Consider the following 17,004-nt stretch of genomic DNA (forward strand, 5'->3'; position numbering starts at 1 on the left):
TGCCTCTCTGCCTCTCTGCCTCTCTGCCTCTCTGCCTCTCTGCCTCTCTGCCTCTCTGCCTCTCTGCCTCTCTGCCTCTCTGCCTCTCTGCCTCTACCTCTGCCACTCTTGGCAGGGAACTGGCTCTCATGTCTTGATTTCCTTTTTAAAATTCAGGCCACGATCTCAGCCACTTCAAGGGGTGAACTGGGACTAAATGAGCTTGTGTACTCAAATCTTTACAAACGAACTCCCCTCCCGTTCATTTGCTCACTCCTGGCCTCTGGCTATGTGTGCACTCTGTGAGGGGTCTGGATCTTAAAGGAGCCACCTCATTTCTCTGACAAGGTCTTTACCCAGCATTCCTTCTGCTTCATCTACTCCTGTTTTCCTGACAGAAGCCATCTGTAATGCCTTAACCAAACTTCATCATTGTCTTGTCCAAATCCAAGTCCTATTGCATTTGGGTTGAAAATCGACTGGTGTTTAGCCAAGTTCTGCGCCTCTGGAGTTAGGAGTTCAAGGCATCCTGGAGAGGGAAGCTACATTTCAGTAGCTGTGCGGCCTTCTTTTGGAGAGTTGCAGCTGGGGAGGGGACTGCTTCCACTTCAGCCGCACTGCTGCTGGGGTGATGCCAATGTATAAGGAAATGTAAGGAAGCCAGGCAGGCAGAAAGGGTGAGCCCCCAAATGGCCAGAATAACCCTGGGACTGCTCTCTAAGCCAATCATGATGGAGTTTCAGAACTCAAATCTGGATGGAAAGCCACACATCAGATAACCATACAAGTGCAAGACATTATCTAAAGTTCCACACAAATCAGTCTCCCCACCCCTGCCCCATCCCTCTCATATTTGCTAAAGGTAAGAACTGCCACCACGCCTGACAAGCTGAGTTTGACTCCTGGGACCCATATGGTAGAAGGAGAGAACCGGCTCCAGCCTGTCTTCCTCTGGACTTCACCTCCCACACAAATAAATTTTATTTTGGTCCCATGTTTATATTTTCTATAGATAGCCCAAATGTCTTGTTAACCCACATCCCAAGATGCATGTTGGGTGTACAAGTTTATATCTGCATTCCCCACCTAAATCATGAGAGTCTCACCTGTGGCTATGGTGATGTAAAAAGCCGCAGTCTGTGGTGACACGGGCTGTATACTACATAACTAAAAGAGCACTGTTCATTCGGAGTCTTCCTAAACAGACTCCCTAGCAATTTATACATATCGCCTGCGTATACATTGTGAGTGAATGGGACGGCTCACAGTGAGCCCAATTGTTCTCCAGTCGGATAACAGGGTTGAGATGAGAAGTCCAGGCAAGTTTTGACCTGACATCAGTAAGACCCACCTTCAACTGGCATATGTATAAAGGGGCTCAGAAACCCACTGAGGCTTCTGAGTTGAGAGGCATGATTTTCCTCATTTAGAAGAAACCGTGCAACCTGTTGGACCACCGATGTTTTCCTAACACTGTCCAACATAGAAAGCAACAGCCCCCACCCCACCCCCACCCCTTTCCTCTTTAAAACTTGAAATCGATTCTCTTCCCGCCACAGCAATATATAATGTTACTGTTTCTCTTAGTGGAATAATTATCCCTTCATATACTCATCCACGCATCCACCCACTCACCCATCCATCCATGAATCCACTTCCCACCCATTCATCCACTCATGCACCCAATTATCCACATTGTCATCCATCCATCCATCCACTCAACTATTGGCCCACCTATTCACCCATCTGCTCACCCACCCATTTGCCCATCCATCCATCATCCATCTACTCACCCGCCCATCTGTCCATCCATTCATTCATTCCCGTGTGCTCCCAGGTGAGCTTTCTGTGGAGGAGGCACAGGACCCTTTCCTGGTGAGCATCCACATCATCGCAGACCCAGGGGAGTCACAGCCACTGCAGGAGGCCATCGACAAGGTTTTGGCGTGGGTTCACCCTGATCTCCCACTGTTCCGAGTGTCTGAGCGGCGCACAATCAGGCGAAGGCGGAAGTCTCCCAAGGGTGCACAGCCGGCGCTGGCAGTGGTGCTGTTCCTACAGGAGGAGTACGGAGAGGAGCAGATCCTACAGGTACACAGGGTGCTACAGCAGCCGCCCTGGCGTCACCACCACACAGAGCGAGTGCATGGCCGCTTCATACCCTACCTGCCTTGCAGTCAGGACTTCTTCACTCTGGCTCACGGGACCCCACTGTGGGCAATCAGGCCGGTGCACTACGGCAAGGAAATCGTGCGCTTCACCATCTACTGTCGCCATAACAGCTACACTGACAGCCTCCGCTTCTATGAGCTGATCTTGCGCCGGAGCCCCAGCCAGCGGAAAGCAGACTTCTGCATCTTCCCCATTTTCTCCAATCTGGATGTGGACATCCAGTTCTCCCTGAAAAGACTACCCTGCGACCAGAAGCCAGTGCCCACCGACTCCTCCGTGCTGGAGTTCCGAGTGAAGGACATCGGGCAACTGGTACCGCTCCTTCCCAACCCCTGCAGCCCCATCAGCGAGGGGCGCTGGCAGACTGAAGACCACGATGGCAACAAGATCCTTCTGCAGGTACAGAGGTCGTCTGACATCTGTCTGTCTGTTTGTCTGTGAGTTTGTTGTGCTGGAAAGTCGTCGTAGACGTCACACAGCTGAGTTAGGGCAAAGAATAGCAGGATGGCCTTGTCCATCCTAGACAAGTAAGGTATCCCACACTCCGATCCAGAGCAGAGGTGTAAAGATTTCTCTGCCTCTGGGTCTTTTAGCATCCTTGAAGTGTCGCGGGACTCCATAGACACATAAGCAGTTCTTCCAGGTTGTCGCCCTAGGTTGAGCACTCCTAACATCCAGGGTTCTCTTGGGGTGGAAGCACACAGACTTCTCACCTGGGGAACTTGCTGATAAAGAGCCCTTAATTTGATATTCCGAACACCAGGGAGGCTTCCCAAATGTATTCTCCACTTTTACAAGAGAAGCCCAGGGGTTTGAAAATTGTGTCAAGTCTATAGACAGATTATGGATTTCTTTCCACTGCCCCCCCCTTCTGCTTTCCACACTTGCTGCCACCGAAAGTTGTTACAATCAGTGATCTATTAGGTGACCCTAGGGTCACCGCTGTTTATAGGACCTCCTTGATTTTCAGACTTCCTTTTGAAAAATGTAGCTCTGTTACTAAATAAACTAAACAATAACCTTTGCTCTCTAATCTTTGAAATATGAGAAAAACAATTCTGCATGCGAACACTGACAAATTTGTGTGCAAAGTATAAGAGTCACACCAGTAAACGTTAAGGACGTTCAGAGGGTTATATTTTGTACTGAAGGGCCCAGGTAGAGGTGATGACTGTCATGAATTATCTTGATTTTTCTAGTAGCACAAAGGAAAGAACAGTGTACAAGACATGGCCTGGGCCCTCATAGGAAACTCTGAAAGGATATCAAAGGTGATCCACACATTTTGGTGACTATAAAGTCGATATGGGTGCGGGCTTCTGAAGATGAGGAATTGTTGAAAGAGAAAGAAAAAAGATTCTCATCTTGGGACTAGGGAACATAGACCTTCTCTCTAAGCCAGTTTAGTAGCAGCACGTTAAATTCCGCAGGCAGGGGCAACAGACAATGCTCTGTGCAGCTCATCTACAGAGAATAGCCTCCCACGCTAGCGAGAGCCACACACCTGTCCATCTCTCTAAGCTACTTTCCAGAGTAAAAAAATATATATTTCAGTATTTAACAAAATTAAGATATTCGAGTCACAAAGGGAAAGGGCACTGAGGAAGATCCTTTTGATTTTATGCATAGTTCTCTTTCTTCTTTTTCGTTCTTCTTCTTCTTCTTTTGTTGTTGTTGGGTTGTTTGTTTGTTTGTTACCAAGTATTCCTACCTTAGTTACTTTTCTCATTGCTGGGAGAGACAGCAAGTTGAGGGAGGAAGAACTTATTTGGGTCACCGTGGGAGAGTACACACAGACCATTGTGTCAGGAAGGGCTTGGCCCCAGGAAGCTGGAAGCTCTGGCCAGAGGCTGAGGCTGCCCACTCAGCAGATAGGGAAGAGAAATGGCTGCACTCAGGTGGCTCGCTCCTGCTTCTCTTTTTTTATTTAGCACGGGACCCCAGCACAGACAAATGGCGCCATCCACACTCAGAGTGGGTCTTCCCTCCTCAGTTCAACCTCTCTGAAAAGATTCTCACAGATACCTCCGCAGCCCTGAGCAGGCATTTCCTAATGCAATCAAGTTGACAGTCAAAACTAGCCATTACAGTTCCCTAAAACTCCTTTCAAACATACTTTCTAAGATAAAGTTTTTGATCGGTGGATATAGTTGTACGCTGTGGAAAACCTTGATTGCATAGTTCTCCAGCTGCCTTGTTCAGAATGAGATCGCATCTAGCGTCTCCCCTCCTTTACCTTGTCCCGACTCTGAATTAGAGCCTCCTCCTCCTCTGCAGCTCTTCCAGAGGAGAGGGAGTATTTGCTTTTTGTTTTTATTTATAAACAACTCAGCCCTTCCCTGAGCTCTGAATTGCTCAAGAAGGGAAGGTGTCTAGTAAAACAAGGTTCAGAATGGCTATGCTATCTTCTTTTTTTGTATACTCATAACTATATACCACATTTTTAAAAAAGATGACTGATTATATATTTAAGTATATATATATATATATATATATATATATATATATATTACTTAACAAGGAGAGTAATAGCAACTGGATACAGAAGAATTTGAAGTAAAGAGTAATGTTGACATGGGTACAAGCCTTTGCTGCTCTTCCGAAGGACCTGTTTGGTTCGTAGCATTCACGTTGGGTGGTTCACAACCACTTGTAAGTCCAGCTCCTGTGAATCTGACAACCAATCTCTCAGGGGACCCCCACACTTGTGCACTGACCCATGACAGACACAGGCATAAACATAAATAAAAATGCATCTTTCTAAGATGTAAAAGGCAACACACCCTGACATAGAGAGTTGCTACCTGTCAAAACGAGCTTTGAGGCAGAGTCCTGAGAGGGTCTTCCCCGAGAAACAGAGTCACTGCTTTAGTCACTTACATTCAGCCTGGACACTGACGAGATGCTCAATCCCAGAGTTCTAATCCAGCCACAAGGCCGACAGCTACCACTAACCTTCATGGTATTCCTCGTATTACACGTGGCTAAGGTTAGCCAGATTCAGACAATCCATAGGGTGCCTTCTCCTTGTCGCACACTGTGACCTCTGAATGCAGCCAGACAGAAGTCCCTGCTTTAGTGAGATTAACTTCTGCAGGGGAGTCAGATAACAAAAAAGAAACGCAATAAAAAATTATTGAGTATGTTAGGAGGTACAGGATTGGGGAGATCCCACCAAGCTTCTAGAACTTCCACTGTGAGTTTGATTCTATTCATAAAAGCAGTATTTATTAATCTGACAGCGTCTGGGAGTTTTCAGTTCGCTCTAGCCAAACAAGAACTGTCTTTGTATATGCTAAGACATACACAGAAAAAAAAAAAAAAAAACCTGGAAACGTGGATAAACCTCCATTGGGACAAAATGATCATATTCATTTTTCAAATTTTTCTTTTCTGCCTTTGTATAGTATATATTGTACAAAATATAGTCTTTTGAAAATTCCAAGATGCAGGCCCTTTTTGTCTGAACCTGGTGTATTTCTCAGCTGAAATCTTTGCTGTGAGAATTATGAGTGAGAGTTATATCTGTAGCTGTTTCGACTGCTACGATGGAGGATAACTTCCTGCAAAAGCAAAGGAAATGCCTGGAACTGCACGGTCAGGCTGCACCTTAGTCACCATCTGGCACCGCCTGTTTCCTGTGACTTTCTACAGCACTAGGTTACATGGGTTTCTCGTTCTATAAACTCCATGTAAGTAAGATGGTTTTCAGTGGGCCTCTTCCCTGAATGGGTGGCATTCATGTAAATGAAATATATAATTTAGCTGTTTATGAGAAACTGCTTCTCCTGAAGTATTTAAGTGGGGGCGGAGGACAAGGGTGAAGCTTCCCCTTCTCCAACAGGTGCTGTTCCGTTCTATAGTTTGCCAAGATGTCCCCTCCCCAGAAGGCCTTGGCTGAAAAATCCCTCTACCCCATGCGCAGCTATAGCTGATGTTGGACTGACCCAGTCCGGCCTCTTTAACTGGAGCTGATGTACCGTGTTGGGCAGAGGGCTGACCCAGTCCAGCCTCCTTAACCGGATCTAATGCACCGTGTTGGACTGATCCAGTGTGGCATCCCTGGCTGTGGCTGGTGTATTCAGGTTGTCTGTGCACCTGGCATCATGTAGACAATAGGATCTAGAATCTGGAAGCAAAAGTTACTCTCCTTTCTGGTGACTGAAAACCCCACATGCAAAACTTGGGATCAGATAGCAGCTGTATTTTCCACCAGGGAGGGAAAACTGTCCCACTTTGAGTGGGACAGGACAGGCTCTTGCCCGCAGAGAGGAGACTAGAGAAGTGTAAGACAAGGTCTTATATAGCCCGGTGGTCCCACACACCCAGAAACTTGTCTGTAAGCTCACAGCTGTAGGTATCTCCTCAGAGTAGTGGCTACTTTTGTCTAGGCTGCCACCAAATTCCTAACAAGGAGAAACTTGTCAGGGAAAAAAGACTTTCTTCTCATAGTTCAAGGGGCTACAGCCCACCATGGTAGGTGACAAAAGCGGGAAGCGGCGGATAGCAGCGGGTGACATTTCCTCTGTGCTCAGGAAGCAGAGAATGAACAGGAAGGGGGTGCAGCTATCAAACCTCAAAACCTTCCCCCAGTGACCCCCTCTCTCCAAAGAAGCTTCACTCCCTACATGTTTGGTTGTCAGGGGGACCAAGTGTTCAAGCACAGGAGCCCAGGACATTTCCCAATCGAAACCCAGTGCTCTGGACAACTGGGATTTAACCTAAGGTAAAAGCATCCTCCCTTCTTCATGGTGCATGCGGGTTTTGTTCTTGATACCCAAAATTCAGCACTGATCTCCATATTTGTCAAGAACTAGCTATAAGAAAGGAGGGATGGCTGGGATTACAAATATGCACAGGCTCGGCCTGGACACTACATGCCAGTTAAAAGGCAGTCTCTATGGAAACGATAACAGTGTATTATATTACCCTATAATGTGGTCTCCTCATGAGGAAAGTCTTACAAAGTGTTTGGCTCCACCGCAGGCACGTTAAGAAATGATTGTGAGTATAGGCTTCCGACCAGTTGGTCATCTAATATAGCCAGGAAGGCTCTCAGGCTACACATCAGTAAAAGCGAATACTTCTGTTGGCCTGGCCCTCCTTGGCCATATATGCCGACTGCCCATGACCTTATAAAGTTTAAAGACATTAGAGGACAACCCTTCAAAATCAAGTGTGGTTTTTACATTATTTAAAATTTTTATTTACTTTTTTTGTGTGTGTTTTGGCATTTACCTGCATGTATGTCTATGCACCCCCATGTGTGAGTACCCAAGGATACCAGGGAAGGGCACCAGCTCTCCCTGGTAGAATTACAGCCAACTGTGGATGCTGGGACTTGAACCTGGGTCCTGGAAAAGCACTCAGTGCTCTAAGCTACTGAGCTATATCTCTACCCCCATGAAGTGTTCTGTCTGCCTCTTCAAAAAATATTTGTGTAGATGAGTACTCTATTTGCACGTATGCCTGCATGACAGAAGACATCAGATCCTATTATATATGACTGTAAGCCACCACGTGGTTGTTCAGAATTGAACTCAGGACATCTGGAAGAGCAGCCACCTCAGAATCCGGCCACCCCTCCTAGCTTGATGTAGGTTATTCTGCCCTAATTAGACATGGCCTTGTGGTTTAGGGGACCAGCTAGAATATTGAGGGTAGGGAGAGGAAACTCTACCACGTCCATGGGAAAGCTCTAGTCCATGCTGGGTAAAGACTTTCTAGTACAACTGCTTATGAAGGTCCCTCATCCTTCTTCAATAATCCCTCACCCATGTTCTAGAAGTAAGCCCATTGCCTTTGTTGGTTCCCCAGGGTGAAACCAAGCTCTTGCTTGTCACCTGGGCTTCATGAGGCGAATATAGACAATACCTAGTTTCCTCCACTCCCCAGAGAAAGAAAAATAAAGTTCACATCAGATACTAAATTTGTTAATGTCACTGTGCCTCGTGCTATTGAAGAAAAAAAAAACAGTAAGTAAATGATTTTAGTAAAGATGGGTTTGTATATGTAGCAAACACAGAGGTCTGAGTAAGTTATTTAAAGTTTGTAAAGAAATGAGAATTGGATATGATGTATGATATTGAAAATTCTAAGGTCAAAGTCCAATACACTGATGTCAAACCAGTGGAGTTATTGACTGGTTCTTATTAAATAAAAACATATGCTTAGTCAAATGTAGTTGGCAATGTTTTGTTTCCCCCAAGCTTTCTTGCACAGAAGTTACAGTACCAGATTGGAATAAATAATCTTCTTTGTGTTCCATCCCCATGGCTGGAGGCTATGCTGATGTGTCAGAGTAATTAAAAAAGGAAGGAGTCGGTGAGGTCCCAGAGGACTACAGGATGTCTCAAATGTTCTATGTCTGTGGCAAGGCACACATTCTCTTGTTCAGGAAGGCCACGGAGACCCCATCTGGTGACTCTAACCAGTGTCAAGTCTACAAGAAGCAGACCAACCCGGGAAAATTTCCCCCAGTGCTTCTGTGGTGGTTTGAATATGCTTGGCCCAGGGAGTGGCACTATTTGGAGGTGTGGCCTTGTTAGAGTAGGTGTGGTCTTCTTGGAGGAAGTGTGACACTGTGGGCATGGACTTTAAGACACTCGTCCTAACTACCTGGAAGCCAGTCTTCTCCTAGCTGCTTTTGGAACTAGAGGTAGAACTCTCAGCTCCTCCAGCCCCATGTCTTCCTGGATGCTGCCATGTTCCTACCTTGATGATAATGGACTGAACCTCTGAACCTGTAAGCCAGCCCCTATTATATATTGTCATTTATAGGAGTTGCCTTGGTCATGGTGTCTGTTCACAGCAGTAAAACCCTAGCTAAGACAGTTTCCAAGTGAAACCATGATCAAGCAAGGCCGTTACCTTAAATTCAAATGAAAGGAACAACTAGCAAAAGGGAGTCTGGAGGAGCCAGAGGTCAGTCCCAAATCCAAGTGACTCCTAAGGACCAGATCCTCAACTGGCCTTAGCATTAAAAAAAAAAGAAGAAGAAGAAGAAGTGGCTAGCCAGGAGTGGTGGTGAATGCCTTTAATCCCAACACTCAGGGGCAGAGGCAGGTAGATCGTGTTAAGTTCAAGACCAATATGATCTACATAGAGAGTTCCAGGACAGCAGGGGGACATAGGACTTGTCTCACAAAACAAACAGAACAAAGCTTGTTAATGGCCACCTATGTCATCTTAAACAGCCAACATAAAAATATAACCAAAGACTAAAAATGATTAGTCTGCTTTTAAACAGTCCAATGGATTGCACTCCCTAAATATTATCCATCAGTCTTTCTACGATATCATTTACACAACTATGTATTACTAATGATTTTTCTTCTTGATTAGAAAAATGCTGCCTGGATATAATACTTCAGAGCTGAGCTCACTTCAGCACTGCAATACCTACCTGCAGCCATGCGAGGTATACCCGCTATTGTTCTTAACCTAAGAAACAAATAATGATTAAGTGTCTTCTCTCTTCCTCTCTTGACGACATCAGGGAGGGACACCACAGAGTGATCCTAACAGCTATCAAAGTGACTAAAGACAGATTCTGGGTTTGTCACCATTGAGTCCAGCCTTGGAGGCCAAGAAAAATGAGGAGCCAAGTAGATGGATGTTCTTGGGAGCCCATCAAGAGAGTCTAAAGGACTTTGATTTAGACATAACCCGTGCTCTGGCTTGTCCTGATTCCCTGAGGCACTGGTTAGCTTTTTGTCAACTTGACAGAAGCTAGAGTTCTCTAAAACAAAGGAAGCTCTTTTTAGATTAAGAAGATGTCCCTATAGGCTGTAGACAAAACTGTGGGGCATTTTCTTAATGATTGACTTGGAAGAGCTCAGCCTACTATGAGCAATGCTATCACTGGGTCCTGGTATGTATAAGAAAGCAAACAGAGGAAGCCAGTAAGCAGCATTCTTCCATGGCTCTGCTTTCAGTTTCTGCCTCCACATTCCTTCCCTGTCTTCCCTGCATGATTTGCTATAAGCTATAAGATAAAAATTAACCCTCCTCCTACAGAGAGAGAGAGATATGCAAACAATTGGAGAAATATTAAGAACAAAGAGGAAGTTTCCAGAACTCAGTCATTATTGAATATGATTTTATAACCCCCCCCATGTTATCAAAAGAAGGATTCTAATCTTCCATAAGAAAGAATGGGGCCAGATCAGAATTAGCAGTCTTTCTTTTAGACACCACCTCAGACTCCCACTGAAGTTTTGGCGTGACTGCCCTCCTCCTCGGTGTCTGGTGGGATGGGAGAATCCAGGTAACTAGCCTGCTAACTGCTGTCCCCATGCCAGACGGCCACCCTTGGCACAGTCACACGGGTGGCAGGAATAAGGCTATGTGGCATAAACAAGTAGAACCAGGACTTGAGGAGCATGAAGAAACTGGTGGTCTGTGGACCATGAATGATGCTGTGAAGCCAGAGAAGGAACCTACCTACGAAGGACCTTGCAAGGTGCTCTGAGGTCTTAGTCACTGTTCTATTGCTATCAAGAGACACTTTGACCAAGGCAACTCTTATAAAAAGAGAACGTTTAAAGGGAGCTGGCTTACAGTTTCAGAGTTTTAGTCCATTGTCATCATGGTGGGGAGCATGGAAGCAGGTATAGTGCTGGAGCAGTAGCTGAGAGCTACATTCTGATCCACAGGATGACACACAGACAGACAGACAGACAGACGCAGAGACACTCAAAGAGACAGAGAGAGGGAGAAATACTTGGCCAGGTGTAGGCTTTTAAAAATTCAAAACCCACTTCCAATGACACATTTCCTAGAACAAGGGCACACCTCCAAATTCTTCTAATTCTATCTACTCCTTGGTGATTAAGCATTCAAATATGTGAGTCTAAGGGGGCCGTTCCTATTCAAACTGCCACAAAGCTTTATTGATGCAACAACCACTTACAAGCATTATTACTGACTTCTGATGCTTTCCCCCCCCTTAGTTACCTAGCTACCTTGCAAACATGCCTTTAGTACTGCAGTTGGATTTTTGTTAGTAGGACTGCTTGCCTATTGTGTATGAGGTCCTGGGCTCCATCCCCAACATCTCCAAGGAGAACAAGTCAGCTCCTAAATACATAAATGTATCCAGTGCATCTCTAAAATATTAAAGGAAATTAATTCAGCCACAAAAGGCCCCTTTAAAGCAATTATTGCTATCATTTGCAGATGTGTTACTAGTGTAATAAGATTGACAAACTGAACTGAAATCAACTATGAGAGAAACTGATAGCTTTAGGGGCTGTGGAGGTGGCTCAGGGCTCAGAACCCTGGCTGGGGAAACATGAAGACCCAAGTTTGTATCTCCAGCACTCACATAAAAAGCTAAGTGTGGCTGCGTGTGCCCGAGACTCCAGTGTTGGCAGAGAGAGACCGGGTAGATGCTAGAGGCTGCAGACAACCTAGCATCTAGTTATAGAGAGACCCTGTCTCAAAGCAGTAACACAGAGGAAAATAAAGAAAGACACACAAAACCCTGCTCTGAACTCCACATGTATGTGCAAGCACATAGACCACCCCCCCCACACACACACACAATAAAACCTGACAGTTCTAATTGGCTCAGTGTCATTATCATTATTACTCAGTGGTGTTAGAGAGTGACACGTGGCTCCATGCCTGCCAGGCAGATGTCCTGTCACTGAGTTCTTCCTTGACCTGAATATTCAGCTTCAAAAGTAGCTCTTGGGGGCTAGCAAGATGGCTCAGCTTGGGACCCACATAGTAGAGGGAGACAGGTTGTCTACTCTTCTCCACACATGAACTGTGGCACATGTGCACACAAACACACACATACACACACACACACCTAAATGTAATTAAGAGGAGTTTTAGATAGGTTTTTTGGGTAGGTGGGTAGGAGTTGGTGTGGTTTCGTTGTTTGTGTGTTTTTTCTGTATGTGAAAGCAGATCAAAAACACTTGCACTAATGACCTAAGAGTGACTAAGAAGTCAATCTTCTGGAAAATGAAAGGAGACTTTAATTCCAGTTAGGACTGGTCCAGGTAGAGCCAAGACTGGTCCCTAGCCCTGCAGAAGCTCTAAGGACCCAAGTACTAAACAGAGAGAGTCGTGGATCAGCAAACAGGGATTCTGTTCTAACTTACCATGTCCTTGAACACATAAGAGTAAGATCTGCCCTAACCCCTTGAAGATTATCTGCAGCTCCAGCATTGGCCCAATTTTACTCAGAGACCCCAGGCCCAGATTTGTCCTTCAGTCCTGGTGTCCCCAGGAATTAGTTAAGTCAGGTGTATGGTGAAAATTATATGTCTTTACTTTCCAGTGACCATAACTACTCGTGCTCTGAGAGAGGCCAGGTGGAGCTTTGGTCTAGTCTGGGCCTTTGTTCTGGGAGAGTCAGTTGATGGTAAGCAGACTTGGTATTCCTGGCCTTCATATCACAAATGTATTCAGTGGCTCTCTGTTTTAAAAGAATGAACAGGCCAGGCAGTGGTAGTGCATGCCTTCAATCCCAGCACTTAGGAGGCAGAGGCAGGTGGATTTCTGAGTTGGAGGCCAGCCTGGTCTACAGAGTGAGTTCCAGGACAGCCAGGGATACACAGAGAAACCCTGTCTTGAAAAACTAAAAAACTGAAAAAAAAAAAAAGAATGAACAGATATTACAAGAGCAAACTCCTAACACTATAGAAATGGTTGGTGCCGATGAAGTCCAAGGCCAGCAAGCAAGTTTTGTTGTAAAAACAGGTTTGTAGATCAGAACAAGGTAGAAAGTTGTGGCAAAGAGATATGTGGTTAAATTCCCGTTGTCATATCGCTTTCCAGACAAATGAACTAAGAAGACAAGTTCAGGGCTGGAGAGGTGGCTCAGTGGTTGGGAGCGCACTGACTGCTCTTCCAGAGGTCCTGAGTTTGTTTCCTAGCAACCCCATGGTGGCTCACAACCATCTATGTGGGATCTATGCCCTCTTCTGGTGTGTCTGAAGACAGTGACAGTGTGCTCATATACATAGAATCAATAAATATTTTTTTTTAATTTTTTAGAAAAAGAAGACAAGTTTACTGTACCTTAGCCCAAACACTTGCAATGAAGGCCAGATGAACCACCACAGGAGGGCATTGGACAAGAGGGAGATGGTGCTTTCCTACAGCTCTCTGGGTCTCCATCTTCCAGGGGCCAACTTTTGGACCTCTCAAGTTGCAAAGGCTTACTTCAAATAGATCAACCAAAAGGGTTCTTAAGGTTCTAAAAAGAGTCACCTGTAGTCATGGAAAGATGCAGTCGTTTAGAACATAGTCATTCAAGTGACCATAGCACAGGTGTGGGCCCTTGAATAAGAAAGAAAAAGCTGCATGAGGGGTTGTCAGCAAGGCAAAGAAGCCCCAGCTCCATACTCCCTGCCTGCTCCCCACCCCAGCCTAGAGAGCCTCTTTCTGCTGCTACAGAGTTGTGTATATTTTTTAAGTCTCCCAAATGTACTCAGGGTTGTGAACTGCCGACCCATGTCATGCGGTAAATTCATCTCTTATTTCTGATCCTCTTAGCAAACATTGGTGATAACCTCCATCTTGAGACATTTTCTCCAGTATCATTTCTGGCACACACACAAAAAAAAAACCCATATAGCCATTTGTCCAAATGGTGGTGTGGGTTGCCCAAGTTTAAGGTGCTAGGGAAGGGGGAGGGTTTAGAAACTGTCCTCTAAGCCAGGCTATAAACCTGGCCCAGGCCAGTGGAAGTCTTGAACTGTTTGGCAGGCCTGCTTCCTTGGTATTCCTTTCCTGGTGTAGTCAGATGGCTCAGTCATCCAAGAACACTGCCTTTGCATTCTAATGACCTATTTCTACAGGAGATGGAAGTAACTCAGTTATCCATGAATTAGTGCCCTGGAGCCCAGGGGGAGGGGAGACCACCACAATAACAACAAATGAGCTGCACCATGCTTTCATAATTGAAGCTCTTTCCCGCCAGACCAGCCCCTCCCTCTTCCAGGCAGACGGTGGTCCGGCTGAACAGAGCCACCCCTCCTCCACCCAGCTCCACATGAGGAGCTGGGGGCACGTGAGTGGGTAGGGTAGCTTTAGGAGTGAAGCATGCACCCTTCCTGCCCTTCTTGACTGCCTGTTGTCTTTACCACTGTGAGCCATGACATGGCCAAGAGTCAATGCTCCAGGCTGGTGTGGCCATGGCTTTAAGGGACATAGGGGAGGTGATCGAGGAAGATGGTGGGGCTAAAGGGGAGACAAGGTGGGTAGACAATCCTAATTCATGCGTTGGTGAGGGTTTGATACAGTTGGAGCACTGATTTAAAATTTTATAGAATAAAAACAATTGGGCCAAAGCCAGCAAGTTAAAGACCATAGGCTAAATATGACCCACTATCTAATTTTGTAAGTAATTTGATATTAGAATACACACACACAGCATATTGTCATTTCTTCAATAATAAATTTTATTGTTGCGTATACGCACAAAGTAGTTGGACTGGCCAAATTCCTGCATATTTTTATTTTATTTTATTTTATTCAAACACACATGCACACAGACAGACAGACAGACAGACAGACAGGGGATGAGCAGAGGCTTTGGAAATGTGGATCAGCCACACTAGACCAGACAGCACAGGCCCAGGGTAGGAATGACATGCCCCATCTAGAACCATTGCAATCCCACAATGGCTTGCAAACACGGCTTATTGGTTCCTGATTCTGGTGCTGGCAGAAGAGTGAAGAAATACCCCAGGGACAATTAAAAAACTGGTGGCTCTCTACATTCACATACTGGACATTTGTGACATTTCTGTGTGTGTATGTGTGTCTGTTTGTATGTCTGTGTGTCTCTGTCTGCGTGTGCGTGTGTGCGTGTGCATGTGTGTGCGTGTGTGCGTGTGTGTGCGTGTGTGTGTGTGTGTGCCTGTGTGTAGCTGCACAGATACCATAGGCAGCCCTGAGAGCCTGAGGACAACCCTCAGGACTCCGGTGTTGAAAAAAAAAAAACCACGCAAATGTCTTCATTAAAACTAAAAGTGCTTAACCATAAAAACAATCAGAATAAAACCACAAGTTCCAGGTGGGTTTGTAATATCTGTGATGCTTAAATCTTTTTTAAAGTATTGACTCCAGAATATGTACAAAGGGCAGGCACTTCACACACAGTGTCTCTGCCAGTGAGCATTGAAAGACGCCCAACAGTCATGCACAATGGCACAGGCCCATAACTCCAGCCCTCAAGGCAGCAGCAAAAGGCTCCTGAGTTTCGAGGCCAGCCTGGGTTACATGGGGTGACCTTGGAGACTGGGGAGAGAGGGGGTGGTCATCAAAGAAATACAAATTAACACAGTGATGAAATATTATTGCCCACCAGATGGGCTAAAATTAAATACAATCATAATACCAGATCTTGGTGAGAGTATGAAGTAATTGAAATACGTTTAAATTTTTGGCAAAACTGTACATTTATACCATCAATTCTGGAATGTTTGAAAGTGTCTATTAAAACTAAAAATATGCTCACCCAGGGTCCAGCCACTCTGCTCCTATTCGTGTGTGTCCAAAAGAATGAGTGCTCTCCAGGAGAAGAGAGGTGACCAGATAAATCTTCACAACATCCCATTGCCCTTTGCCTCAGAGGCTGGGCAGGCATCTAAGCAGACACAGATAGGAGCTGGGCAGGAGGACACTTCCTTCCCTTTACCAGAAATCTGCCTGTGCTTGCAGTCTCAGGACTAGCTCCTAGCTAGGTTCCAATTTCCTAGGGACACAATAAGCATAAGCAGGTTCCCCCTGGCTGGCTGCCTTCATAGAGCAGATTAATTTATGTGTGCTATTCCGCTCTTGGAGAAAGTTCCTTAAATAGTGAGGAAAGGAGCCTGTGAATTCCAGTGGGGCATCCAGCCCATGCTGCTCCAGAGGGAAGGGAGGGAGGCTGGCTTCACACCATCTCTGTTGTCACTGCTGGGGCTCAGGAAGGCTGCCCCTGAGAAGTGGCAGCCAACCGTGAAGTCACAAGCTCCTGTTGCACTCCTGTAAATCCCACTAGGGCAGTGTCTGGATTCGCTCTCAGCCCCTATTGTTCCCAGTCAAGCAGAGAGGCAGGAAAAAAAGCCAGACCCAGGGAAACACATCAGAGGCTCCATCCTTGGAACAGTGGGCTGTCTTTAGGTCTGATGAGATCCCACTGGGTAAAGCTAAAGAATAACCGTCAGCCTGGGTCCAGGTAGATGCCCCATGCTTATCACCCTGGCCCCAGAGTCTAGAGGATGTGGGAAGGATAGGGAAAGCTCTGCAGCCTCCTTCCCAAGCTCTCATCCTAGGATGCCTGCAGTTATCCACAGTAGTGTGCCAGTCTTGAGCTACACACACCCAGCAGGCACCCCCAGAGTGCAGGTTGCACTCCCCAGCAAAACAGAGCAGCTGCCAGCTTTCTTCAGAGCAGCATGGTATGGGGTTTCTCTGGCCTCCTGCTTTCATGGTGCCACAGAAACTAGAGAGACCCATAGGCTTGTGGAAGCATGAACAGCTCTGCTCAAGCCCACAGGGTTCCTGCCTGCCATGCTGGACTTTAAGCCAAATTTAACTCCACTGGGCTAGGTGAGAGTGACAGGTTTGAATGTCCCTCAGCAGTCACTTGACTGGAAACCTTGATCTTCCGCTTCTCGTGAAGCTGTGTTCACCACTGGCTTCCATTTTCAAGCCAGAGTCCAGCCATCCTCCCCCATAACTGAAACACTGAAGCAGTGGCTACACTGTGGCTATCTTGCACACTCCCTTCTCGCCAGCAAGAACGATGCTGCAACAGGATCCTTCTGCACACGTTTATTGGGAGAGCTTGATTGTAGAGGCGAAGAGACCCCAAGCCCAGAACTGGTGCTGCTTATATAG

The 17,004-nt window shown here is 46.0% G+C and overlaps 1 protein-coding gene across 1 annotated transcript in view; it reads left to right on the top strand.

Annotated features, from left to right (window-relative positions):
• Fam124a (family with sequence similarity 124 member A) overlaps nt 1-17,004 on the top strand; it is a 52,078-nt gene that overhangs the window by 29,418 nt on the left and 5,656 nt on the right. Inside the window, exon 3 of the mRNA XM_021182258.1 lies at nt 1,817-2,550. Coding sequence (XP_021037917.1) covers nt 1,817-2,550 — 734 coding nt within the window. The remainder of the gene's footprint in view (nt 1-1,816; nt 2,551-17,004) is intronic.

This window comes from Mus caroli, chromosome 14 (genome assembly GCF_900094665.2).
Source record: "Mus caroli chromosome 14, CAROLI_EIJ_v1.1, whole genome shotgun sequence".
Taxonomy (NCBI): domain Eukaryota; kingdom Metazoa; phylum Chordata; class Mammalia; order Rodentia; family Muridae; genus Mus; species Mus caroli.